At 40.4% G+C, this 25,939-nt stretch overlaps 3 protein-coding genes across 4 annotated transcripts; all 3 read right to left on the reverse strand.

Moving 5' to 3' along the window:
• Positions 1-1,074: 1,074 nt before the first annotated feature.
• On the reverse strand, positions 1,075-14,856 carry LOC137938861 (kinesin-like protein KIN-6). Of its 2 annotated transcripts, XM_068783936.1 has the most exons (20): positions 14,001-14,856; positions 13,671-13,873; positions 13,449-13,590; positions 13,275-13,369; positions 12,954-13,089; positions 12,424-12,489; positions 12,265-12,327; positions 12,098-12,148; positions 11,914-11,996; positions 7,043-7,157; positions 6,131-6,179; positions 5,806-6,002; positions 5,455-5,586; positions 4,502-4,573; positions 4,205-4,313; positions 3,960-4,072; positions 3,182-3,339; positions 2,097-2,169; positions 1,384-1,451; positions 1,075-1,244 (listed from the first exon to the last, which is right to left on the reverse strand). In XM_068783936.1, exons 1-20 carry the CDS (start codon positions 14,478-14,480, stop codon positions 1,223-1,225), a joined length of 2,427 nt encoding a protein of 808 aa, XP_068640037.1. In that variant the 5' UTR covers positions 14,481-14,856; the 3' UTR covers positions 1,075-1,222. The 2 variants fall into 2 exon arrangements, with proteins under 2 accessions (XP_068640037.1, XP_068640038.1); XM_068783937.1 differs by having other exon boundaries at positions 1,075-1,451; positions 13,449-13,572.
• A 1,121-nt stretch (positions 14,857-15,977) lies between these two features.
• Positions 15,978-17,984, reverse strand: LOC137939405 (pentatricopeptide repeat-containing protein At1g11290, chloroplastic-like). The gene has a single exon (XM_068784672.1). The coding sequence runs from the start codon at positions 17,982-17,984 to the stop codon at positions 15,978-15,980; it is 2,007 nt and encodes a 668-aa protein (XP_068640773.1).
• Positions 17,985-19,503: 1,519 nt separating this feature from the next.
• Positions 19,504-23,002, reverse strand: LOC137939290 (receptor protein kinase CLAVATA1). The gene is made up of 2 exons (XM_068784558.1): positions 20,375-23,002; positions 19,504-20,069 (listed from the first exon to the last, which is right to left on the reverse strand). The coding sequence occupies exons 1-2, from the start codon at positions 22,947-22,949 to the stop codon at positions 19,723-19,725; spliced, it is 2,922 nt and encodes a 973-aa protein (XP_068640659.1). The 5' UTR covers positions 22,950-23,002; the 3' UTR covers positions 19,504-19,722.
• Between the last annotated feature and the right edge of the window lie 2,937 nt (positions 23,003-25,939).

Genomic DNA, 25,939 nt, shown 5'->3' on the forward strand with positions numbered 1-25,939 from the left:
TGAAGCTATAAATTTTCTATTGTGAAAGTTATTTTTGTCATTCACATCGGGATCGGCTTACTCGTGCTAACTTAAGTCCATGTTTCAATTATGCAATTACAAATATAAAAGGACCAGAACCATCTTGCAGATGACTGACCCCAAATAAATTTTCATGATGTAGTTTCGCCAAAAGATTAGCTTAACTCATTTTAGGGTTTACAGAGAATGCTGAAGACACTAGCAGATAAAATACAAAACAAATATGAAATAATTTTTTGGATCTGATATTGCAATAACAACTTTATATTAGTGCAGAATGTTGTAAATGCTACTCTATAGTAAACAGCACAGAAATTATTTGAATTAATGCTAAGATATGCTTCCAATGAACTGTTTGAATCGTATCAACTGTCAAGTAAGAGGATGAGATAATTCTATATACGATACAAACTTCTCTACAACGATTCCGATACTTTTCTCATTACTGTTGAGCTTTATTCCAGGTAGAAACAGTAAAAGTTGACTTCCAGATATCCTCTTAACCAACGGGAACCCAATGCTAATGCAACGAGACATGCAGGTTGATGATAATGGTGCAGATTCAATGGAAAAGCCATCCTTACCCAACTCACTTAATGCAGATATGTGTTTCCCATAAAAAAGTATGCAGGTCAGGTTTCGATCAGGTTTTGAAAATCCTTTTCCAACCCTGGAACTTGAATTGAAATCTATCTAGGCAGAAACCCAGTTCAGAAATCTAAGCTTTTCACAGGATTTGGTTTCAGGTCATGATCATGGGTTAGAGATAGAAAATAATAAACGTATAAATAAGTACCAATCATTTGGAAATATAGAACAGAAATCGTTACATGTGTGTCACATATGACAAATTGTTATTTGTTGAACTGAACCATGAATTTTCCATTAGATTAGAATCATATATATACTACAGATTTACAACAAGAATCAAAAGGTTGATTCAGAGGAGCACTATTCTTATGGAAGACTCAACTAATTTAGCTAACCATAAATGAAAACGAATTTATACAATATTAGAACAATTTAAACTACAAAAACTCATCTACTCTTTATCACATAGTGACACTCGTACTGAACTTATAAAATTTCTGAATGCTCACCATTTTCCTACGATGATTAATGAAACACTTGAGCAAATAATAGTAGACTAAGAATTGGACAACAGTAACAGGTCTCATTCTTATTGTTCCCCTCAGGTATTTTATAATCTGATTGATGTTTGTCTGAAACTTGTCAAAGCACAGACTAGCATTAGACGTCCATTTATCATAAACAGAAAGACAACTAGATTCCCCAACAGAATACACCTTAGTAGATGCCCATCAAAAGATGTTTTAAAGATGAAGGTTACCAGTCAACAACCTGACAAGCGAAATACTACCTTGACTCTTTGTCCCATCCGCCATATTTTTCTTTTTTCCTCTTTCGTTCTGTCAATGAAATCAAGGTTCAAAATAGTTAGAGAACCCCAAAGAAAAATTGGGAGATACATATAATCTGCCCTTTTGAGAAAGTGATAGTGATGGAAGATAATTAAAAGATTATCTGGTGCGCAATGGTATATGCAGCTACATACATATATTGATAATAAAGAATAGGTTCACATAAAGATTGGCTCACCAAAAAAATGGTCTTTATAGACAATAACATAATACATCCTACAAAAGCAGTCCTAATCATGCAATATGAACTCAAAATACATTTAGAAGAGAAAATTCTACTTTATCTTCAAAGCATCTCTTCTGTTTTCCTTTTTTTGCCAAGAGGCCTATCGTGTGGTGCACAGACATTATTGCCAAACAAACTAGATGAAAAAAAAGTAATGCCATGCAATATGGGACGATAGAAGCCCGATATTCCATGTTTTTTCAAGTTCACAACTTGTTTTTAGACAAGAGGAATGACCAGTCAAATCAACCATCCATGAGATGATGTGCACTGTCTGAAAATGAATAACGGCCTACTCCATCCACCCCATTAGAAATAAATCCAATGCGTTCCATAACATTTTACTAAAAAGAAAAATAGAAAAGTTAGAGAAGAAACGACTTTCAAATAAGGTAAAGAGACTTCACCTTTGAGCACTCATCTTCCACACCCAACTCACTGATTTCTTTCAATAACATGGATGAAGCAGGCAGCAACCGCCTAAATAAAAGAATACAAGATCTAACACACCTTAAAAGTGGAACCCAGCATATAGAAAATGGAGAAACAGCAGCCCAGATGCAACTGAAACCAAGAGTCAGTGGTTCAATATAAGCATATCAAGGAATTGGCAAACATGGCCTAAATACACTACCATAATTTCCCACTATGGCCGTCCGTATCTAATAAAAACAGAAGGTTGGATTGGTACACAGTAACATCTAACAGATATACAACCACTAGTTTTCCCCAATACCAAAGTCCAGGATCACATTACATACCAACCTATATGCAGTGTCTGCAACATAATATATTATGAGCGAATGTGGTGTCCCTCTTCAATTTCAGGGGGGAAAAGAGAAAGAGAAAGTGCAGCATATGAACTGCTCCTGGAACATATCCAAGCTACACATCAACTGTTTGGCGAGCTGTATAACGAGACAACATTTTTAACAACTTGATTCAATTGCATGTACTAAGGGCAATTCTATCTTTTTAGTGATCTTTTAACTTCAGTGATATAATAAAGATATTAGGGATCAAATTGATCCCTAATGGCTGCTACTCTCCACACAGCCTTCTTCTCCCTCTTTTCACCCTTTTATTTCTTCTTCCTCTTCGCTTTCCTTCTTTATCATACAATTTTACAGTTGCAATAGCCAAACAAGGTAATTTGAATTAAAAGAAAAAAGAATAAAATATCAACAAAAACAATAGAGCTTTTTGAAATCTGATGTGTTGACAGAGTTCAATACTGCATTGGACGGAAGGTTTTAATGTCATTAGATAAACCAGTAAGAAATAGAAGATAAAAGAAGACAATATCAGAGGAATGTCACTTGGAGAATGCCTGTCAAACAATGGGTTTTTCAGATAACGTAGCAAAGTGGATTCATTTGGTCAACCCCAACACGGTTGGGATAAGGACCTTTGGTCACCCAATCAAATAGGGGAAAAAGCACACTTTGAGCTGGATCAGAAGCAGCAGCAAATAAGACTGTTAGGTAGTTACCTTCTTGGCTTTACGACAAGTGAAGATTTACTGAAAGAATTAGGTTTCCTTTCCATTTCTCCAACCTCCTTGGTCTCAGGTCCTTCATTACAGCAGATTTCTTCATTCACAGATACCAGTGGTTCTGGCAACTGTAACAGCGAAGTTGAACCAGGCCGCTAGTACAAAACAACAACCAAAAGTCTATTAATACCAATGCTAGGGTATCAGTGTCTAACCTATCAAAATCAGATGAAGTACAACTCTAACATCAAGTTCCACTTGCTTAAAATGTTCCCTCATAAGGTCATTACTCAAACTTGCTAAAAAAATTCCCAGTTGGCACAACCCATGCTTATTAGGGTCTGGGGTTTAATTTCTTCATGTTGTTAGATCATTCTTACTTCTATACTCTTCAAGGTACATTAACTCAACTGAAGCATATATGAATGCTCTCTAAATATAATTTTATTCTCATTGCACTAATATTCAAGGGAAAAAGACAAAAGATAAGTTGAAGCTCAAGCTCAATTTAAATGCCTCAGGCAGCCAAATCCAATCAATATATATAAGGTTCATAGCTTAGACGAGGTTGAAGAAAAACACAATTGACCTACTCCATTTTTGGGAATGGGTCAGAATTTTCATATTGTCCTGTTCAGGTTAATTCCTTAAACTTAAGAGTTAACAAAATCCGAACTAAATACCCAACTCCAAACACAAAAAGGAAGCAACAAACAAAAAGCATTTAAAAGACAAAACAATAAGAATGCATGTTGACCAAGAATCTCACAATTACCTCTTCCTCACATGATGGTTTCCTGTTCACACAGGGATCTAATAAACAGCAGCCATCACCCAGTGAAATGTCACTCTGAGAATGGCAGGCTACTGGATCTGACTTCTCATTACCTGTTGGTTGTCCACATTTAGTTGACGAGTCACTGGCAAGATAGTCATGGTTTTCTAACAAGTCTCTTATAAAGATTAAACAATATCAAATGCAAATAAAAAAACAAAGACATACAAAGTATGAAATCATACCAGTTACTTTCTCAACAGACGAGATTTCATTGGCTTCAGAAAGCATTTCTTTCAAATATGCAACATCAGAAACAGTCTCATCATCACCTTCAGTTTTCTGATTGCCAGACTGGCCCGAGTTAAGTCATACAGCGGAAACAACATACAGAAATAGTACATATATAAAATTAACGTCACTGCTTAGATTTCAAGATTCCTCTGTTCACCCCATTTGTTCAAAAGTCTGCATATGGGTAAATAGCAGTGATCTGTAGATTATAATAACTATATATCAACTTAACCAAAAAAAAGAACAACCTCACAAATTCTGCTTGCACTCGCTTCTTTGGAATGACTTGTATCAACACCAACACTATCAGAATGATCCACCTAAGGAAGTTACAAAGAAAATGATGTAACACGTCTCTCTAAAAAGCAAAGAAATGCAGGACTTTGTTATGAAAAACAGTTTCTACATCAAGGCTAACTGTTCCCCTATCCTCACATGTGGAGGTGTCCCTTCTGCTTAAATTATTATTAACACAAGATTCCTTCAAAACATGATAAAGGGACATTCTACAGAGATTGACCTTTTTTTTTTTTAAAACAATGAGAAAGGTGGATTCCAATAAGAAATCTCCCAAGGGAGAGAAAAGTACAAAGTTTACGGATACAATGCATGCATCTTTAAATAGTGGGAATGTTAAAAAATTATATTAGGGGTATTTTGGTCATTTTACCTAGTCAGTATGAGTCTGTAGAAGTGTCACTATGTTTGGGTAATTGTTAGAGGACTACAGTCTTGTTTTCTTATTGTTATGATGGGTAATTTTTAAGATATGGGTCATTAAATCGTAAGGGCCAACTTTGTAAATAGAAGAATGGGGCAATCTGAAGCCCTAACCACTTCAATATTGGCATCATCAGAAAAATTTGCAAGTGAATCTCTGCAAACTGGGTCCTGTAGACCATCTATTGAATACCATGTTGAAATCAGAAATGATTGTGGGACCAAACAAAACGATCATCAACTGAGTCAACTGCAAACTAGAAAACAATTTTGAGAAACTATCCCAATCTTATACATGTGCGACTAATGATCAGCCTTGGTACTATAAACACTACAAGTTAGTTCAAAAGGAGTTAAAAGTTCATGTCAATAAAGACAAATGCTCGTCCATTGTAATGATGTTTATCTAGCTGTATTATCAAGAAAGTCAAACCATCCATTAAACCCCACAATGCTAACTAAGTCACATGTTGGAACCCACCATTGGGTTATGATTCCCTTCAGCAGCTCCATGCATGATTCTCAACTCTTTAAGTTCTTTCTCTAGTTCCACAACTCTTGTCTTTTCAATTTTAAGACTTTCCCTGAGAGCAAGTACTTCATTCTCTGAAACCTGTCACATGCCCATAGATCTTAATAGCTACACAATGCAATATCCATCAACTATGTCAAGAAAAATACATAACCATGCAAACAGAACTAGATCACTAATCTTTCTGCTTGAAGCATGTCTTCAACCTATATTTAATAGGAAAAAAACAAAGCCTCTCATCCTTATATTCCTCAAAGTATGATAAGGCTTCTTAATTCATCCTTTTTGAGGCAGTTATACCTCAAACTTTTGCTTATATTCCTTCAAGACATTCCATAAGGCCCTAGAGAAATCTCTCATTATTTGACCCTTCCTTCCCATTCCTGGATTCTCAATGTTATCACCTCCAGTTGGTAATGAACACTCAAGTGTATCTGAATATGTACGAGCTGGAGATGAATTCATGGGCTTTGCACGTTCAGGATTCAAGGATATTTCTGAAAATAATAGGACAACAAATAAAAAATGCTACAAATCACATTTTTGCAAACATAAGCCAAAGAAAAGAACAAACTTATCTAACAACACAGTAAAAACTAAAGCTAAAATGTACATACTATACAACCTGTTGTTGGAATTAGATGCCCATCAGCAATAGCTTTGCCCGTGTCAACCTGAACAAAAAAGCCAAAAAGTGAAGGAAGTTTAGTACATAAAGATCTTCCTCATCTTTCAAAAACTTCACATGGCATTGATTGCATCATTATAGAAACCTGTTAAACCTTTACCAAAATACAGGGCAACAGTACTTTTCTTAGAAAACAGTGATAAGCTTTTAAAAGCCATGTGAAATGATTATATAACCCTTATCCACTTTTGAAATGAAAAATTATATTTGAAGAGAGAGATGGACCTACATCCCCTTCATCCTATTGCATGGAAAGAGGTGAGTCTTCCCCCTCCTCTTAGATGCAAGGAGAGCCCCCTTTCCCATTCTCCTTCATAGCATGCAAGGAGAAAGAAAATGGAGACAGGGAAACTCCTTTCCCCATTTTACTTCCAGTGTAAGAGATGTCCACCTCCACCATTGTCCCTCAACCTCACCCCCCCCCCCCAACCCGGATGTTCAACAGTGGAAGATGGGGAGGGAGATGGAGCACCTCCTATCACCTTCTCTTCTGATGTCTGAGAGACAGCTAATTTGGAAGCTCCCACTAGCCTCCCTTCCCTCCCCATCCTGGGGGAGAAGATTAGAGTAGGCCAGGAGAGAAGGTTAGGAGAGGTCAGTCTTCATTTTCTTTATACAATATATTTTAAAATATTAATTGAAGATAAAACTACTTTACTGTTAAATAGGTATATTAAGGGTGTCCTTTCGTATTTGAAAAAGGGGGTTCTAAGAAAGGTTTGATTGGAAATTAGCCTTGATTTTTTACTTTTCTGCAAGTGCAGTGATCAAAACAAGAAAAGCACATAAATCTGTTCAAACAACAACGACATGGTTACTTAAATATTCTAACCAAATAAAGTGAAATACCAGAGTCTCTGTCATTTCATTGCACCTCCTTCTTTTAGGCTTTTCTGCTTGTGTGAGCATGGCAATGGGCCTCTTTTGGTGAGGCATGTCATGAAATTCCTCAACGCAAGTATACCTAAAAATGAGAAGAATATGAAAATTTGGTCAAGTTCACTAGACAATGCTGCAAAGTTTGTGAAGATATTTTTTAAAGAACCAATTTCTAAGTTGAAATCCACGAAATTTCTAGGCCCACAAAGCAATATTGATCAATAACAGGAGAGCAATCTCTAGTGAAAGATGAGGCTGACAAACTAATTTTATCACAAATAACAAGGATTCCTGTGATCATGAATTCAAGATCTCTGCATACATTTATGCATATACACATTTTTTTAACTAAAAAAAATATATCTGCATATACATATTTTTTAACTCAAGAAAGGTATCTGCATATACATATACATGTAGTTGTTCTGTTTATATGATTATTGTTATAATCACACATTTTTGTCATTGACAAAAGAAAGGCCTCTGACTGGGACAGACCACATAGTATATTAGTTGGATAGCAGAGGTTATCATTTATTTTACTCTTAAAAACAAGAGTATCTGAAACAAAATTACCACAACATTAAAACCTATTAGGAATAATTTTTGAATTTTGTCCACTCAATAGAAGAAAGAAAAGGCTGTTATCATGTGTAAGAACTAACCAAATTAAGGGCCCCAAGAAAGAGTTATTCTTTCCTTTTTGCTTTAGAGAGAGAAAGAGAGAGCTGCTCGTAGGAAAGCAGCCTCAACGATGAGGTGAGTAGAAGGGGATTCAAATAATTAACAATTTATGCAAATTTTGTGGGATACCAGAGGAAACTATTCATGCATATTCATCCGCAGCCCCATTAGATTCTCGGTGCAGGGAGCCATCACCAGCAGTTCAAAACCAAGTTATGCTTCCCAGCCACATTCGCTGGCCTAACAGAGCAATGTTGTGAGAAAATGAGAAATAGAAGATTAAGAGAAGAGAAGGAGAGGAAAAGGAGAGAAGAAGTTGCTGAAAAAGAGAGCCAGAGAGGAGCTGTCATTAGGGATCAGAATTCGACACCTGATCCTTTTATTCACTTAAGAGAGAATGAGGTACAATCATATATCTACCCCTCTTACACTTAACTACTTATAACTCCCAATCTACACCTCTGAATTACATACAAATTGGACCATAGAGACATCTAAATATGCTGAGTAAGATGATACCTCACTAGTAAACACAGACTGTGTGAAAAGACCAAACTGTCTCTTATATTATTTTCTAACAATCACCCTCAAGTTGAAGTATAAATGTCTAGAAGCCCTAACTTGTTACAAAATTCCCCAAATTCACATCTACTCAATGCTTTAGTAAACATATCACCAACTTGATCACGAGACTGGACATAGAGGGTAACAACTTCCTTCCGCTTTATTGCATCTCAAATATCTTAGACCAAATGGTAAAATCATGTGAAGCTCTATTATTTTGATGATAACAAAATAAGTAACTCGAAAGTGTACTACTATCAGTATTATCCGTGTATTTCAGATGGAAGCCTTTCAGCACATATATTATGAGATCAATGGCAAAACCTCAAGACAAAAGAACGATCGATCACGTTGCCAAGTCAAGAGCTGAAGTAAAAACACATTGAACATTGTAGCTGAGAAGAAGAATTACCAAAAAAAAAAAAAAAAGATTGTATCTAAAGTCAAAGTCAAAGTCAAATAAAATATTTCAAGAACTCTAGCATGTAAGTAGATAGCCAACCAAACTTTAATTTTTCAACACGTTTTTGTTATGAAGCTTTAGGGCATAAATGTTTCAAAATCATGTTTAGTCGATGCATACTACTGGTTAAAACTTGCTAGAACATCTTAGGACAATTTTTATCATGCTTAGAAGCCTTTTATAGAAAACTGGCAATTGGCATGATCGATCATTATCTGGTAATGATCGATCATCCCTTGTGCAATCTGGCAAAAATATAAAGCATGATTGATCATACCCACAATATTGATCAATCAGACATAACTATGCCAAAATGAGCTATAAAGCATGATGGATCATCCCTAGTATTGATCGATCATAGCTAGTCCAGGCATTGAAAAATATAAGACACGATCAATCATACCTATATGGGACATAAAGCATGATTCATCGTACCCATTGTATTGATTGATCATACTAAACTTTTGCACAGCTAAAGCTTCAATGCATGATTGACTAATCAAGTACGATTGATTGATCAACTTAATATTCTAAGAGCTTGAAAATGCATTGATTGATCAACAAGCCTAAGGAATCATAAAAATATAATCTTTAAACAATTGATTGATCATAACTTTTCAATGATAGATCAATGTGTTAGTCAACTTTTTGGTGACAAGCAAAAAACAACTAGTTTGGCTAAAAAACTTATAAATAGGGTCCTAAGTAGGTACGAACCAATGAGCTTATATTGGAGTATCAAACCTTTGAAAAAGTTTTTTGTGCTTTAGAAGTTGCATTTTCTCAGATCCCTCTTCTTCTCTCAATTTTGCTTGCATACATAGTTTCATCAATCTCGAAACAATTTGTATCATGCGCTTAAAGATATGAAGGCTTGGATCTCACTTGGAGAAGGCTATATCTCCAAAAGGAAGTTGTAAGTTTGATTTTCTCTTTTGTATTTTCATACACTTTCTTTGTATAGGTTCTCTTGTACCTTAAAGCCAGAACAATTGGCCTTCTAGAGCCTGTAATTTAGAAAGGGAGTGCCCACTAGAGTCAGAATCTAGTTATGTAATTTAATCTCTAAGGGAGAGATCAATTTGTGTAATTGGGGATTACATGTAGCTTAGAGAGAGACTGAAATCTCTTTGTATTTCTAGCTAATAGAGCTATTAGTGGAATTTTCGCGAATCAAGGGTTCTTGGATGGTGAATACCAATAGGGGAACATCGATAACAAAAACTATGTGTTCAAATCTTGTGGTGTGTGCATGTTTATTTAATTCTTGTTTTAATTTTTATTTGAGCACTAAATTTTGAATTGCAATGTCCCAATTACCACCCTCTTGAGAAGCTACCTGGGCCAACAAAATAAAATGGTAGTCAACTACTATATGTTTGGTTCTCTCACGAAACACTGGATTCCTCGCAATGAATATAACTGTTTGATTATCAATAATAGCAACCAGTGGATCATCCCTAATAAACTTTGACTTCCATTTGGCTTTAAGATAAATACGAATTGATTTGGACCAACTAAGGTAGTTCTGTCTAATCAGCCTTTCTGAGGTAATCAGAATTGTATCTTTTACCTTCCAAGCCTCCAAATTCCCTTGAGGGGGTGATAATCTCACTTGAATCAGCCATGGGCACAGATAGCACCCAAAAGAACCAACCAAAGGCCTCACCAAAACAAGATGTCCGCACAAATTATGTGGGTGCCACTTCACAACATGCATGACTTATGAAATACATAGAAATCCACCCTTTAAACAGCAAAAAATTGCATAAACTAGGCTAACGCAGGTTACAAGCACAGTAATGAGTCTGCACACCAGATAGATGGGATGATCACAAGTGAAAAGGATCCTTTGGGGCTCTAATTAGACATATAACTGCTCAATAGGCAGTAGAGACCATCAACCCTAGGGTTTTGCCAGAAAAGGAGCTCAAAAAAATCAAACTTTGACTCCCAGTCAATATCAAAACCTGAAATCCCCTTTTTCTGAGAAGATATTGTGTTCAAAGAGGAAGTGTTTCACATACTTGTAATCAGGATCCTATTGCTTTGGTACCATGTGAGAAAATGAGAAATAGAGGATTAAGTGAAGAGAAGGAGAGGAAAAGGACAGAAGAGAAGTCTCCGAAAAAAGAGAGCATGAGAGGAGCTCTCATTTGGGATCAGAATTAGACACCTGATCCTTCTATTCACTTAAGTGAGATGAGGTAAAATGACATATAAACCCCTCTTACACTTAACTACTTATAACTCCCAGTCAACACCTCTAAATTACATACAAGGCAAGATCCAATGGAAAAACAACGATGGCAGCAATTCCAGGGAAATTATGGTTGGAGCTATAGAAAAGAATATTGCAGCACAAGACAAGCTCTTTGGGTTTGTAAGAGAGGCAACACATTACACTGACCAAGCTCCCTTCAGAAGAAGTCCCCCTTCCCGGCTCTCTCATTTGAAGGCATTGGAAGACCATCATCAACTTCCATGACCATCAGCCTCCATCAATAGCATCTTGGTCCCCTCCTCTAATCAGATGGCTTAAATTGAACTTCTGACAGCTGTTTGGCAATCCAAGTCCTGCAGGCTGGATGGTGTCATCTGAGATCACAGTGGACTGATCCTCTTAGCACTCTCAGGGCCAGCAGGTGCATGTGATTCAGTAGAAGCAAAACTCAGATCCCTTTATTTAGGGTAAAGCTATTCACTCAAAACTTTTTCGTACTTGGTCATTATAGAAGGTGATTCAGCCACTGTCATCTCTTGGATGCCCAAGCCTGCGAACCTCCAATGGATTTGGGCAACATTGGAGATAAAAGCTCAGCAATATCTTCTTCATGGAATATAGAGTGGAATCATGTTCTTATGTCATCAAGCACAATTGATCAGCTTGTGAAGGAGGGTGTTTCCTGGCAGCAGATTACTATTGGGCACTCTCTGCCATTGTCAAACAGATTTGGGGCCCTCCCCTTCGTACATTTGAATATCATTAATGCCAAACAATTCAAACATTTCAGAGAGAGAGAGAGAGAGAGAGAGAGAGAGCAATATGAGCAAGGAGAGTAGACGATTAATAACAGACAAAGGAATGACAAGAATTTTCCAACTCCTCTTTCTAGAAGGTGAAAGTTACTTGATTTTCATATATGGTGAAGCCTGTCTCAGCATAAAGGAAGTATCATTGTAGTCCTCCTCTCCTGATTTTACGGTTAAGATCTGCCAAGCAAAAAAATGACAGTCAAAAATGTCCTTAGCCATATTTCTCCAAATGTATTAGAGATATGAAATGGAGTCTATAACAAAGAGTAAGAGGATACCAAAGTCATTCTTTTCTTGCCCTCCAGATAATCTCTTAAATACTGGGTTAGCTGCTCAATAAACAAAGTATACTTTTGTTAACCAAAGTTTTGCATGTGCTACTCAACCAGTTAGAGTAAGGCCAAGACCAACCAGTGACCACAAGCCAAGGGAAAAGCAGAATTACCAAGGAGTTTTGGTAATGTTTCTGCAGAGGCCTTTTTGGATTTTTTTGATGTTCCAACAAAGACTGAGAAGAAAATAGAATAGCACAGGAGAGTTACAAAGGCCATCGCCCAAAGAAGTAATGTAAATCAAATAATCAAGAAATTAACACATTGAATACCCTTAAGCAAAGGCCAAAGACCATGGAGGTATTGTTGATGAAGTTGCTTTCCAGCAACCTTGCTCCCTGAGCAAACACTAATAGTTGTAAGACAGATGCTGCTCTATATCAAAGTGCAAGAACAGAGTGCAAGGATGAAAATAAAGTTTATGGAAACCATGAAGATATTGTAAAGAAGAAGTATAAACAGACTTCAGTACATATTGTATGGTCGCAAAAATACAATGACACTTTCAGACTGCCAGACTCAGACATTCTTCAAACTTTCATAACACTTTCTGTTATGCCTTTACCTTCTGTGTGTTATATTTTATATTTGATTTTTTTTTTAATTATGAAAATAACCTTTATGTTTGATGAAATCTCTCCATGTGGAAATAAACAACTCAGCAAAAACTTTGGAGAGCAAATATTCATGCATTTGGTTATGTATAACCTAATAAAATTTCAGATTGCAGATTATTGCAATAATGGAAAAAAAAAATTAAAAGGTTCTTCCTAACGGGAGCAATTCTGCTGTATAAAAGAACCTGGTTTCCAGTTTTTCTTTCTCTTTCAGCCCCAGCAAGATCAACAATAGTCAGAACGGGACTGCTGGTAGCAACCTCATCCTCATTGTCTACTCTCTTTGTTTCTTTACGAAGAGTAATGATGCATTGGGATCGGCTGCAGGATCAAAGTACTATGAGAAATAGTTGGTATTAAATTTGAGCAGCAAACTTCAAAGCTTATAGAATGAAAAATAACAAACAGAAAGATTTAATAAGATGTAACTACCAAAACATAGAAATAAATGCCCCAAAAGTGAAAGTAATTTTATTTCAGTGGTCATCTTATTTAGGCAAGCCAACCTTGATTGGTTGTTTGCATTGGTCTCAGCAGTAGCACGTTTTAACATACCACGGGCAATTACACCCTCAGCTTCAACAACATTTGAAACTTCTATCTACAAGTGGGAAAGTAAATTGTATTTCAGCCCCTGGACACAGTTAAGTAAAAATACCAAAAAGCAAAGGAGTATCTACCTCCTGTAAACCTTTTATAGATGATTGATGAAAGGACAAATCAGCCCCATCTGAAGATAAATCACATAGCTTTTCTTTTTTCCCCCCTTCAGAGTATATTTCGAACATAGACAAATAATATGACCTGAAATTTTTCACAAACCTGAATGGGGAGCAGCGAAATAGAAATTTAATAATTTCCTTGGCATAAACTGCCAAGTAGTGGACATGGATAGTAGATACCTAGAACACTCAGAGGCTTCATTTGGTTTATTGTTGTTAAATATTTGCCGGAGAGCACGAGGCACTAAACCTGGTTCCCTGGGAGTTCCAAAAACAGTATGTGTCTTCCCTGAGCCTGTCGGACCTACTGCAGCCAACAGGCCGCTCTTTCCTCCAATAAAGTCCTGAACCAGGGGATCCATTACGGCATTGTAAACGTCTTCCTGGAAAGAATGAGTTCAAACTTGCACAGCTCAAAACCAATAATAAAAATCTCAAACAGTATTCAGATAAAAAAGAAGACTAAAAGAAAACCAAAAAAGAAAAAAAAAAAAAAAAGAAGAAGAATACCTGCACGGAGTTTGGGGGGAAGACATGACTGAAACCTTCATACACCACATTCTTGACACGCTTGGAGCCCAATGATGGTGGCACCATAAGCGTAACAGTGGTCGAGTCATTGACCACCAAACATAATTCATTAGACTTATTTTTCTTCTCAACTTTCTTCTGTACATTCCCTCTAGATAGCAATTTCTTATTGACCCCTCCGCCATTTTTATTTTTCAACGGTTTCAGATCAAGAGGTTTAATTCGGAGATAGACATGAAGACTTTCAGAATTTACAACAACCAGTGAAGGCTCCGGAGCAGAGGGATTAGCGTCAGATTCAATTAAGCCCTGAAGAGGAAACGGCGGGATTTCCTTCAAACGAGCTGGATCGGGGACGGGTCGATCCGGGACAGTTGATGGGGTATCTCTGACTTTCCTTCGAGGGTTCCTCCTAACCGTGACTGTTAGAGGACAAGGAGAAGGGCTTACAAAGTCCATTTTCAGTTTCAAACCTCGATCTACTCCTTCACCTCCGGATACCACCAATCAGCCAAATTGCGTGAACAAAGAATAACAGGGGGCAAAAGAAAAGAGATAATGAGACTGTGATCAGTAATCAGGATTTCATAGCTGCTCACTGGCCAAAGAAAAGAGAGGCCCTAGTCCTCCAGTGTAAGCGGGAACCACTAAAGTTGGGGGAGGAAAAGGAATACGAAGATGAGGGAAGAGACTAGCAAGAGATCATTGTAATGCTGCAAGGATGGCGAGTTTGTTTCTGAACAAAAATGGCTGAAAGCTGCGAGCGGTGATCTCAAGCAGGAGACGATAGAGAACTGGAGGGAGAGGATGTTATTTTTTTCAAATATTTCTCGGCTATTAGATGGCGCCATTCGCCATACGATGTCAGGGTGTTGTTAAAGTGAAAGTTACGCTGAGGTATTTCACTTTCACCTTCTAGCCTCCCTCTCGCCCTGATTCTAGGGTGGCCATGGGTCGGGTTTTATGGAAATCCGACCCCATAAAACCCGACCCGATCTGACCTGAAAAACACAGGTTCGGATTTGTAATTTCACCGTGTCAGGTTTTGGGTCGGTGACAGATTTTCCCAAACCCGACTAACATATGAGAAAGGTATAAAATAGTATTGAGACAGGTAAGATTTTACAAGGATGGGGCAGGGACGAGTCGGGTTTAAGTCGGGTTTACGGAAACAGGTTGGAAAAGGGGATACAAAAAGATGGTGATCCGGACAGGTTTAGGTTTGTAGGTTTTATTATGCCATTTATCCCTTGATTTGATGCTTCCATGGAATCTGAGAAAGGATAGAAGCTCTTCTGAAGTATTGGTCTTCCAGTTTGCTGTGCTTGTTTTCTCAATATGCACATTCTTCCCTGATTACAGTGGCGGAAAGTAATGATATCTCTTCTTAACTTCTTCTTTTGGATCGTGGTGTTGGAGCAACAAATGATTCATGGACCTGGGTATTGGATTCCATTGATTGTCACTTATTTTGGAATTCAATCCTTGCCTCTTCCAGATTGAGCTTCAATGGGTTTTTAGTACTCATCTCTGTCTCAACTTTTGACTTTTAACTGGGTGAAGTTGGCTGTACACTGATAGCTTCGGAATCGTGCATCTATGTTATTCTTGTCAATGCAATTGGTTCTTTTCTGCTAGATCCTCGTATGTCATCAATGCATGAGCAAGGCACTTTTTGCAGCAAGCAGTAAAATGAAGGTGATCTACATGGCCGTTTCACTCTGACATCTACCATACGTCCCTTCATGATTCAGGTCTTTACGTGTGCTGAACCGAGTTGACGAGAGAAGCATTCAGGTTCTAACCTTTTGGAGGCAGACCCTCAAATGTAATAGTAGGTTGGGTTGCAACAACAAAGAGAGCTAGGTTCAGCTAATTGAACTTGCGTCTATCTCTAATGCTATGCACAATATGACCCTTTCATGCAAACCACATAAACAGAGAGTTTATGTCTTTCTAACCTGAATCATGGGTTACCACATCAAGCAAGCTGAGCCCCTGCTTCTTCATTAACCCTTTCATTTTCATCTTCAATCTTAAAGACTCAGCATCCTCAAACCTTCCAATAGACTTGCAAACATTTGAGAAGAGCACTAGATTACCTGCATCTCCATCTTCTAACTCTAATACCTTCCTTCCTGCAATTTGTGCTAATTTCACATTATCATGGACCCTACTACCCCCAAGAAGAGCCTTCCAAACATGGGGACCAACTTCCTCTGCCACCGCAACCGCAAACACCCTTGCCTCTTCCAAGCGCCCTGCACGTGCCAACATATCTACCACACATCCATAATGTTCTCCAAACACTCTAATCTTCTTATCTCCAGCCATTTGATAAAAAATTGCCAATCCGTCATCCACCAATCCTGAGTGGCTACAAGCATGTAGGATACTCAAATAAGAGATACAATCTGGTTCTTCCCCACACCTCTCCATTTCATGGAAGAGAGCAACTGCAGCTCTGCCATCACCATTAATACCACATCCATATATAATTGAATTCCATGATACAATATCCTGATGAGCCATTTCATTAAATACTCTGTATGCTTGTTCCATATCTCCACATTTTGCATAACTTGTGAGTAGATTATTCTGGACCGAGTTGTGAGACAAAAAACCAGCTGTGAAAACATAGCCATGAAACTGAGAGCAAAGTTCTAAATTAGCTAACTCAGCACATGCTGCTATTGAACTGACCAGTATTACTGAATCAAGATTAAACCTCTGTTGCAACCTCATTCTTGTTAGATACTGCATTGCTTCTCTAGGCTTACCATTTTGCACATGTCCTGAAATTATTGCTGTCCATGAAACCAAGCTCTTGTTGGCGATACGGTTAAAACTAGTTACTGCAGAATTCAAATCCCCACACTTAGAATACATAGTGGTGAGAGAGTTCATTATGGACAGCTCTGACCAAAACCCACAAATTATGGTCAAATTATGGAGTAATCTCCCTTTAACCAGATCACCTAGTAGAGTAGAAGCAGATAATAAATTAAGGATAGTTACTTCATCTGGCTGAATTCCGTAGCTCCTCATTTGAGAGAATATGTCCAGAGCTTCATTTGGATAATTATACCTGACTAAAAAGCCAATCATGGCCGTCCAACTAATAACATCCTTAGAAGCCATTCTGTCAAAAACCTCTGTAGCAATCTCTACATCTCCCAACCTGAAATACATATCAAGAATATAATTTGCCACTGGAAGATTTGAATCGATGCCAACCTTAATAACGTACCCATAAAGACACTCACACAGACTACAAGATTTTATTTCAGCGACTGCTCGGATGACACTCAACATTGTCACAGAGTTGGGCGTCAAACCCAGTGCTTGTAATCTCTTAAACAGAGAAATAGCTTCTGGAAAGAGCCCACGTTCAACAAATCTGGCTATCATGGCACTGAAAGAAACTAAACTTGGATCATTCAGCTTATTGAACAGTTTACTTGAAGCCCCAATATTTCCACATTTAGCATAGATGTCCAACAATGCAGTCCCCACATGCAAGTCTGCTTCAAATCCAGACTTCACAACTCGCCCATGGACAGATTCCACTAGTTTTGTGTTCTTTGTGTTTCCCAAGCTAACAAGAACCGCGACCATGGTGAAAGAATTTGGCAGCAAACCAGAGAGCTGCATCAGAGAAAATAGTTTTTGCGACTCTCCACCACATCCATTCCTCGCATACCCATGTATCATCACAGACCATGCGATGACGTTCTTTTCAGTCATTGTATCAAACAGATTCTGTGCATCAACGATTCGTCCGGATTCAAAGTAAGCCTTCAGTTGTTTCACCTCAACCGCAGACTCCTGACCAAGGACGAGGTCGGCTCTGCGGCTTTGAGTAATGGAAAGGCTAGAGTAGAAGGCAATGAGATTCAGAGGAAGATAAACGACCGTTGGATATTTGAAAAAGGGGTAATTGGCCGTTCGCCAAATTAACATACCGGCGGGAACCCGTTTTCTTTAAACAAACAAAGAAGCTTGCTGAACCCTGATTACTTAATTCAAAATTCACTAATTCAGTAATCATATTCGTGCATCATCGCATGGGCATCTCACTAAATATAATTGATAGTGCATTCGACTAGAGTAGAATCTGAGTTAACTTAGCTGAGTTAGTTGACTCGGTGAGTCATATAACCATCTGGACGGAAAATTAAATATTAAAAATTATTATTTAGATAAGTAAAATTTTAAATCTGATATTTTGATAAACGTACGAGTATTTCGTTGTTCCAGTTGACAGTTGTAATATCCTCCAAGATCTCAATTGTTTTTCACACCAAACCTGTCCAGATTAAACCTTGTGCTGGATCATTGCCCTGTAGAAACCGATTCACCACAGACAGCTTCAGCTTCCAAAGAGATGGCCATGAAACATTGCCATCGGTTCTCAGACTAAAAGCCAAAAGTTCTGCTTAGTGCATCAGAGCTCCCGAGTCGGTGAAATCATGTCCTTGGAGACGAGACAAACCTCCGGATGCACACGTCCTCGGCGGAGACTGTAGGCCTACCGGAAGACCCTCTCTCCTTCGTCCATTCACGAGAGCATTAATTACTACCAGTTTGTCTTCAACGTAAACAACATAGCTAACAGCCATGGCTGCTATCAGTGGCAGCAGAGACCACCCCGGAAGGAACCGGAGCGACAATGAAAAGCAGTCTGCTCAGCTCTCGAACATGTTCTCGTGTCTCTGTCACTCTTCGCAAGTCAAAGGGGGAGATGGTCCACCCCCTTGTCGTCTCTCCCTATGGAATTGTCCCTTGTTTCCCAATTTTTGTTTTGTCAATGATGAATCACCATAGAGTAACTCTGCAAGTCAACCTTCAGAAATTTCTCGGAAGAGAGCTCATTCATCATCTTTGATGATAATTTAAAACTGACGAGGCCTCAAAGAGTCTCCAGTAGATTCAAATACTGAAGAATATGAAGCCATTGATTTTATAAGAGAAATTCGTACTCTTGTGCGAAGGAAGAGTCGCTAGCCGAGACCATTCTGCATCATTCGTACTCATCGCTTGATTTTACTGGCTTTATTTCTTTCAGACTTCGACTGTTGAAAATGCTGCGACTGTAAGAGACCCAAAACCTGCAAAAGTCAGCACTGCCATATGTTTGCAAGAAAGAAGCTGTCGTCGCTTTCGCCTTCTTTTCGGGCATTTCTTTGGAAGATTTCAGAGCCTCTCAGAGGCTCAGAGCCACGGACTCGCTGTGGTATCAATTCCTTTTGAGACTGCAAGAAGTACAGAGCTACTGCCTCGTCTTTTGAGCAAAACTTGAAAGAGTCAAGCAACTTGGTTGACTCTCTAGCTTCGCTCCAGGGCCCTTCTATAGTGGTTACTTAGACAGGCATTTCGCAGTAGGTTGCCCGTGCCCAGATTTCACTCCAGCCATGCAAATAGGGAACAGATTACATAAAAGAGGAAGACAAGAACAGTGAATTTGAAACAGAGTCGATTACTTTCTTCCAAAAGAACCAAGAACCCTGCAGTTTTTGATTTAGGAGTAAGGACTGATCTTTGTTACAGAGATTAACATGGCTATCAAAGTTTAAACTTGGAATCTCGAAAGCTGTATTGGGTGTTCTCTCAAACCACGAGAAACAACGACAGACCAAACTATACATGTGCAGGCTTTCTAATTTGCTTCTTGTGTTTCATTAGTCCTGCATCTCACAAGCTAAATGGTGAGGAGGTTCGGCGGTGGGGAGGGAGGGTTAGTGAGCAAGTGGACGACCTCCCTCATGGTAGGCCTCTTGGTGCTCATCTCCTCCACGCAACGCATCGCCACCTTGAACAGATGCTGCACGCCGCTTAGAGGGTAGCCGCTCAACCTGGGATCCACCACCGCCAGAACCGCCGTCGACTTGTCCGCCACCTCCGACGTCGTCTTCCGAACCCATCTCACGATGTCGACTCCGTCTCCAAATTCCCCGACGGGCTTCTTTCCAGTTATTAATTCCAGAAGCACCACACCAAAGCTGTACACGTCGCTCTTCTCGTCCACCCGCAGCGTGTACGCGTACTCTGCACAGAACAAAGCCGACAATCAACGAGAGATAAAACGACAAGGTAAAAAATCAAGCTCTGAAATTCAACACAGTAGAAAATTAAAGCGGAAGGAGAACAGCCGCTGAACGACCCTGACATGATATATTATTTGTGTTGTCATTATTAAGTCGCATTCTGGTCCAAAATTGCCTAATTTCAGAACATCTCTCTCAGAAATAATCAGAAGACGATTCTTTTCCAGGATAGAAAAAAGGCAACAGGGAGATTTTTAAATTACAGGAGGGTAAATTCGTCAGAAAACATTAAAATATAATTCAAACCTGGGGCGATGTAGCCGTAGGAGCCAGCGACGGCCGACATGCACTCCGACGCACCGGCGTCTTGAAGAAACTTGGCCAGTCCGAAATCGGCGACGTGGGCCTCGAAATCGGAGTCGAGGAGGATGTTGTTCGACTTGACATCTCTGTGGATGATCAACGGCGAGCAATCGTGATGAAGATAGCACAGCCCCCTCGCGGCCTCCGTGGCCACACGATACCTCGTGTCCCACTGGAGGTGGGCCCCCTTTGATCCATGCAGCCGCTCCCCCAAGCTCCCGTTCGGCATGTACTCGTACAGCAGCAGATTCTGCTCCTTGTTCGACACGTAACCAAGCAGCCTCACGATATTCCGGTGCCGGATTCGGCCCAGCGTTTGGATCTCCGCCGAGAAGCCGTGGTCGTTCCGGCCTGTTGGACCGACGAGTCTCTTGATTGCCACGTCTACGCCATCCGGCATGGACCCGCGGTAGACTATCCCGGCGCCGCCCTTGCCGACGATGTTGTCGTCCTTCATGCAGTCCAGCACGTCTTCCGCCTTGAAGTCCAGCCGCTGGAAGGCTGTCAGCTTCCAGGTTTTCGATTTCCGGTGGCTCTCGTAGGCACGTTTTGCTTTAACAAACGCCGCGAGGAAGGGGATTAGGATGATCAGCAGGGAACCGAGGATGAGGAGAAGCTTGGAGAGGAAGGAGGAAGTGAGATTTCTGTGGCTTGAGGTATTTCTGTCTGAGCAGCGTAATCGAAGCGGCGGACCGCAGAGATTCGGGTTTCCAGTAAAGGAGGTCTCATTGAAGATGCGGAACTGACCGCCGTCTGGAATCTCGCCGGAGAGGTCGTTTCGAGCGAGGTCCAGGCAAGTCAAGCTTCGCATCCGTGACATCGCCGGCGGGATTTCTCCCGAGAGGTGGTTACCGGACAAGTTCAATGTGTCGAGGTCCTTGAGCTTAGTGAGCTCGGTTGGTATTTCCCCTGTGAGATTGTTCTGGCTGAAATCAATCGCTGCTAAGGAGGAACACCTTGCAAGTTCCGTGGGGATCGCACCGGAGATCTGGTTGCTGCTGAGATTTAGTTTTGATAATTGCTGCAAGTCTGCAAATTTGGACGAAATCCGTCCGGAAAATCGGTTACGGTCGAGAACAATACTTTGCAAATGTGAAATGTTTCCGATCGCCGGAGGAATGCTTCCGGTCAAATTGTTGTTTGAGAGTTCGATGATCGCCATCTTTCCACCGGACATTTGCGCGGGAAGCTCGCCGGAGAAGAAATTGTTACTAAGCTCGAGCATGTCAGCGAGAGGCAGATTAAAGAATCCTGGAGGAATCGTTCCGTTCAAGAAGTTATTGGCAATTCTGATTCGTAGGAGGGATTTGCACCAGCCGAGTTCCTCGGGAATCGGTCCAAAGAAAAAATTGTTCATAAGCATCAGCGTCTCCAAGTTGCCTCCATAACAAAGGTCTCGAGGTATCGTCCCCGTGAGTCGATTGTACCCCACGTCGAGGTTTTTCAGCTTGCCGCTCCGGCCAAGCCCCTCCGGCAACTCGAACGTGAAGTTGTTCCCCCACACCTGCAACACCTCAAGTTTAGGGAGGTCGGCGACAAACTCCGGTATCCTTCCTACGAAATGATTGCTAAAGAGGTTCAAAAGCGTCAGTTCCTTGAGCTCAGAGAAACTTTCAGGAATCCCTCCGCTCAGCTCGTTTAACGAAAGGTCCAGTGACTTCAAACTCTGCAGGCCCGAGAGCTCCGCTGGAATCGTACCATAAAGATTATTAAACTGCAGAAACAGCGAGTCAAGCTGCTTTAAATTACCCAAACTGGCCGGAATCACACCCGTGATATTACACGACGCTATATCAAGCCGTACCAACACGCTAAACGACCCAAACTCAGGCGGAATTCCTCCTTCGTACTTGTTGAAGTATCCAATGTACAATTGCCGGAGATTCTTTAACCGGCTCAAACTCGCGGGAATCTTCCCGGACAGTTCGTTACCATTCAGGGCCAAATACTCCAAAGATTCGATTTCAGAGAAAACCTCCGGTATCTCTCCAGAGAAGTAGTTCCCACCGAGATGCAAATGGCGCAGTTTTTTGAGTTTCACAAATTCAAGAGGAAGACGTCCGCTGAAATTGTTATTATAAACGTCGAGCACTTCGAGCACAGGCAACCCACCAGCCACTTCAGCTGGAAACTCCCCAGACACGGAGTTGTTGGAGACGTTGAGCAACCGCAGGTTCTGCAGTTCCGATATCCCCGGTGGAAGTCCACCAGTGAGTTTACAGCCCGAAAGCGTAAGATTAACGAGAGACTTCAACATTCCGATTTCCGGTCCCAGATGCCCCAACAGAGGAACAAAGGACACATTGAGAGATACCACGCGCGCATCGTTGTCGCAGGTGACACCGGAGAAGGAACAATGCCACGACGTCGCCCGCCAATCTTCCAGACCGGTGCCGCCTGGGCCGAGCATGGCGGCTTTAAGCTTCATCAGCGCATCGTGGTCCGGCGGGAGGGGTAGGGACGAGGAAACGCAGAAGAAGATAGAGAGAAAGATCGCGAAAGGGAGGAAGACTTGCATTTTTCGTCAAAAACTTTTTCACCTGCGCTTCTGTTCGCGATTTTGAAAGGAGAGGGGAGTACGGCGATGATAAAAAAGCGTTCGCTGGATGCCTCGCGCTCCAGCTCTAATCCCGGATACTCCCGTAACCCGTCGAATTACTCTTACTTATTTTGCTTCGGTCGAGTCACCGTGGCGCGCTCGTCACTCGCTGCTATCGTGGGCCCCTGGCCGTACTCCGGTCACGTGATCAAGGTAACGGAGTCTAACGGCAACCGCAGAGGTGCCAGAGAAGCAGCGGTCGCCGTCGTGTGTCAGAATGGGTCAGAACGTGGACAGACTGAGAGGGTTTTTGTTGACGGCGGAAAGGTGGCGTGATAGTACTGCCGTAGTTTCGCTCGTGCGAGACCATCGCTCGGACCCACTTGGACGTGTCAAATTGTAAGTGGTAGACATTTCTCCTCATTTCATTTACTGAAGGCTCTGTTTACGACTACCGATGTGGATTTTTATGCTAGGCGATGTAAAGATCAGGTGGGGCCACCCCGTCTGACTGTCGTCGTCTTTTTGGGGGGTAGGGTGTCCTAAGGGGGTTTGTCAGTGACGTAGAAAGGGCGTTATCTTTCCCCCGTTTCTTTCATCGACCCTTTCATGAGTTTCTGTCAGTTTGTCTGAAAAGTATCGGAAAACAAAAAGGAAAAAACTTTCTACCCCGTTATCATGACCCTAGACTAGGATCGACGTACCCAGTTCATCATCTCGCCGTCCCTTATGGAACGATGGGGATCCAACGGATGAAACCGGATAGGAGGTGGCCCCGGTTGTCCCGCTGCGGACATCCGATTGAGATATTCTTGGTTTAAACAATTGAGATTACGAAAGGGTCAAAACCTGACACGTGTCGCACTAATCAAGGCATTTGTTCCCTGTTATTCCCCTCTGATAGAATATTATATAATTAATCATCAAAAAATCTCCTCCAGTAAATGCAGATTCCCCAAAGTGGGAGAGTGAATAAGGAATAATGGCAGCGAGTGATTAGGAAAATGGGTTTATCTTAAGTTTGATCGAAGTCAATGGAGCAGCTTCTGGGTATTGCTGAAGCTTGCCTAAAAGTTGGATGCTTTTCAGCTTTTGAAGAGAACCTCAGGCCCTGATTAGTAGGTTTGTTATATTCCATTTGAACTATAATAAGACAGCAAATCTGCTTTGTTTGTGGATATTATTCTATTTCGTTTCAGATTACAAAATTTTGGAAGAAGAGATGATCTGTTGTCAGTCAAAAACCATTCCATTGAAGCATAGACAGTGGCTCTTCTGCTACAGATAAGGAATCCCGATCAAAAACCATTCAGCTTTCAGGTCACTTCCTCCTCTTCCTCCTGCTTTGCGATTTTCGTTCTTGGTTAGTTGGTCAAACTCAGATGCAAAATAGAATAACAATCACTATGTGAGAGGCTTAGCTGAAAATGTCAAACTCAAACAAGCAGAGTGGAATAGATTTCCTCGAAAGGATGAAGTATTATAATGGATGATTAAAGTGAGTTTATGTCTTAAAGATGCCAGGGATGGTGCATCATGTCGAATAGAAAGAAGCGTAAGGGGGAAGACAAAGAGATGGTGAAAGAGACGGCGAATCGGCACCGCCAGCTCTAGTTTTGAAAAGACAATACTAGATTGATTTGCTAGTTGCGTCTCTCTTATTCTCGGCATCCTGCATCTTCCAGACGGAGAATCATTGGGTTCTGTTTTACTTGTGGGGGTCGCTGTAATGGCAGACATTCACTTTTAAATCTCGTTTAGTCTCTGGGCCGGATACATGTTAATATTATAGTTTGTCGATTTTTTCTTTTCGATCAGATTTTGGATTTGCCGGAATTCAGCCTCGACGGTCACCGGAGCTCTAACTCCTTACCGGACTCGTCGAACTGATCTAACTCGAGTATCGAAAAACTAAGGGCCCCAAGAGAGATGTAAGTCTTCTTCTTCTGCTTCTTCTTTGTTTTTGAAATTTATTATATAATTAAAGGCAAGACTGCCTCAATTAGAATAAAACATGCTTACTAGGAGGAAGAAGGTGGATTACTAGTTAATGCCCTTTATTATTGGGGCTTATATTAACTCTTCCTTCTTAATTAAGGGCCAAAGTTGATGAAACAAAGGTGAACTAATAAACTATGGTTTAAAGTTTAGATTGACCCTTAATGCTGAGTTCCTAAAAGGGGCATGATGGATTCATAAATAATCAACCTCAATTTGATGCTAACATCCATACAATCCACCCTATAATGCTTTTGCTTTTGGACTGAGTAATTGTTTTGATTTAATTAATACTCTTTAGTGCTAATTTTTCTATGGGCATTACTTGTTAGATTCCTAATTATTGGTCATATCCCTAGTTGGGCCATGCAATTTATACAATGGTTACCTACAATATGAGGAAGAATAAGCTCATAAACTTTTCAAAGTACTAAAAGTTTGATGATAACAAACTTGCATATTTGATAATTTTATTTAAGTGTAAATATATTTGTTGAAATATGAAAATTTAGTAGGAGATGACTCTAAGGCCCTATTAGTGCACAGCGTAAGTGAAATGTATTTCACTTACGCTCGGGAAATAGAGGCAAAACCTGTTAGTGCGCAACGTAAATGACGGGGAAAAGTGAAATACAGATGAATTTTGCTTCCCCCTGTTTTAGGCATAAAACGCTAGTAAGTGAATTCAGAGGGGTCGAGCTCTGAATTCACTTACCATCACTCAATTACATCTCGGGCTCAGGCTGTCGGGAAGGAAGCAATGTCGAACGAGATTTCGGAGAAATTTTTTTTTCTCTCTCACTCGTTCACGACCATCAGCTTCTCTTCTCTCTCGACCTCCCTCACCTCTCCCTCTCAACCTCCGTTGCAGAGCACGGCCTCTCGGCGTACCGTCGGAGCACCGCCTCGTCGCTGTTTCCTGTTGGCCTATCGCCGTTGCCCATTGGCCTGCCACTGAGGAAGACGACGTG

This window comes from Aristolochia californica, unplaced genomic scaffold (assembly GCF_029961685.1).
Source record: "Aristolochia californica isolate CCGP_79_NKW_82.1479 unplaced genomic scaffold, dmAriCali1.0.hap1 SCAF_8, whole genome shotgun sequence".
Lineage (NCBI taxonomy): Eukaryota > Viridiplantae > Streptophyta > Magnoliopsida > Piperales > Aristolochiaceae > Aristolochia > Aristolochia californica.